The sequence below is a fragment of the Uloborus diversus genome, chromosome 9 (genome assembly GCF_026930045.1).
Source record: "Uloborus diversus isolate 005 chromosome 9, Udiv.v.3.1, whole genome shotgun sequence".
Lineage (NCBI taxonomy): Eukaryota > Metazoa > Arthropoda > Arachnida > Araneae > Uloboridae > Uloborus > Uloborus diversus.
Window position 1 is genome coordinate 29,896,089 of NC_072739.1, and position 2,249 is coordinate 29,898,337.

At 27.2% G+C, this 2,249-nt stretch overlaps 1 protein-coding gene across 1 annotated transcript in view; it reads left to right on the forward strand.

Annotated features, from left to right (window-relative positions):
* LOC129229802 (EP300-interacting inhibitor of differentiation 3-like) overlaps positions 1-1,739 on the forward strand; it is a 58,017-nt gene extending 56,278 nt beyond the window's left edge. Inside the window, exon 10 of the mRNA XM_054864179.1 lies at positions 1,242-1,739. Within this exon, the coding sequence (XP_054720154.1) occupies positions 1,242-1,301 (60 nt within the window). The 3' untranslated portion in view covers positions 1,302-1,739. The remainder of the gene's footprint in view (positions 1-1,241) is intronic.
* The last annotated feature ends 510 nt before the right edge of the window (positions 1,740-2,249 follow it).

The window sequence follows — 2,249 nt, forward strand, 5'->3', positions numbered from 1 at the left end:
CATGGGCTATATAGTACCTGTTATTGATTTAGCTCATTCTATGTGAAGATCCTTTTTTAATATTATATGTGCCCATTGGATGTTATTGGATATTGAATATTAAAAATTAAAAAAAAGAAACTTTTGTTCTATAGTGATTATTTTCAGAGCTGCTTGCCTAATTTGAGGTAGGGATACCTCATTTATTTGTAAAGTAGTATGTTGGTTTTTGCACTTTTCAACCGTTATCTATGAGCCAGCATAGTAGTTAAAATTTCAGAGGTTGAAGTTGGTCATTGTTTCTACTAACTCGGAGCTTGAGTTCCATAAGATTAAATTGCCAACATTTTTGTTTATCGTCCTATATAAAACCTCATTTTTAGAACTTTGAAGTTTACTCTAATAAAAGTGTGAAAGGGAACTATTTAATAATATAATTTGGTTTTTATCTTGCCGTTGTGAAAGACTACAATTTGCAACCTAATATTTTAAGTTAAATACTTCTGTTCCGAAAATAAAATATTTCCATTAATGATACTTATTAAAATTTAAGTTATGCTTGCCAATCATACATTAAAGTTCGTATGCATGATTGTTTATGAAGTGGTCAACTCCTTATCTATAAACACAACTTTAAAATTTGTTAACCATACAAAAACTAATATTAAACTAATTTTTCTTTTTTTAAATCCTAACCTTGGTTGCCAAACTAAAATTAAAATGAATCTCACTGATCAGAACGCATATAAAATCTAAATACATTCAAACTTTTTCTATATAAAATCACAGCTATTGAAATTTGCTAGTCGCAAAAGCAGAACCCCGAGAGTGAAAAATGATATAATAAATAAGAAAGGATTAAAATAAATTATAAATATTTAACAAACTTGTTACAGAGATAAAAATTTTGAGCCAATGAGCTTCCTTTTCTTGTCAGCCAGCAATGAAATTGTTACCAATCAGCTTGACAAAAGACTAAGAATTGCATTTAAAATCTGACTCTGAAAAAGGTTACAATTTGAGTTCTATATAAGTTGGAAGTACTAAATAAATTCCATTAAACACAAAAAATTTGTTCATTTGATTGATACCCATATTTTAAATGTTCAAATCAGTTTTCACTGCCAAAAATTGTGAAAGATGCTAATTTTCAGTTTTTAATTAACATCTTTTAGTTTAAAATTCAACTTAGTTTTATAAAATAAATCATATTGTTTATTCCTTCTTAAAACTAATTTATAATTATTCTCCCTTATTTGCAGGAAATTATAAGAAAATTCCGCTTTGAAAAAGCTTTGATACCACCACGAAAACGTGCATAAAATTCTTTGAATCATCAATCATCTTCGCAAATACAAGCATTTTGGACATCACATAAACTTGATCATAATGCACATTTCAAAGTTCTGAGCTCATTTTTTAAAATGCTTTTTAAAAAAAATGTTTTTACTTGTACAGAATAATAAGTAGCAAAATGTCTGTATTATGAGTGTCAGAACAATTTTGATTCAATCTGCAGAAATATTTTGGAAGTTTAACTTCTCAATTTTGTAACTAATAAGAAATTTTCTTCAAGACTTTTCAAAATTTCTATAAAAAAGTTTTACTGTATTTAAATTTTAGTTAAAATTATTTTTTAAGAAAGTTTTACTTATTAGATAAAAATCAAAAATAGTGACCTTTTGGTCTTGCATAAGTTATTGCTTTGACACTTGTACATTTTTTACTTTGTAAATTTAATGTGTATATAAATTTGTATTATATTACTTGTGTGTGGATAAAGGAATATTTAGTTACTTAAGTGTCGTTATTTATTTGTATTTTAATTACTTTCATTAAATTATATTGGGTATTTAAAAATACTATTCCATTATTAATTTTTCAAGCAGTACATTTTCCGATTCTTTTTTTTAAATAGAAAAAATGCTGCTCAATTTTTAAATGCGCAGAGCTCACTCCTACGCCAAATAACACCAAACAGGGAATGCAGGCAAAAGTGTTATTTTGGAGTTTGTCCGACAAAACGAAAAAGTTCTTTTTTTTACAATTTCCTGTTATTTTAAAGATTGCATACCTGCCATCTTTTACGCAAAAGGCATAAAATTACGCATTTCGACTTCATGCATTTCTAAATCCGATTGCATCCACTTCTGCAACTCTAATAATTTTTGTCCACTATGCAATCTTATCTCTTAGACATCAACTACTTTTTTGATGGTATTTTCAACCCTCACAAGATTGTTCTTAAATTGGGGATTTTCGTTCTTTTC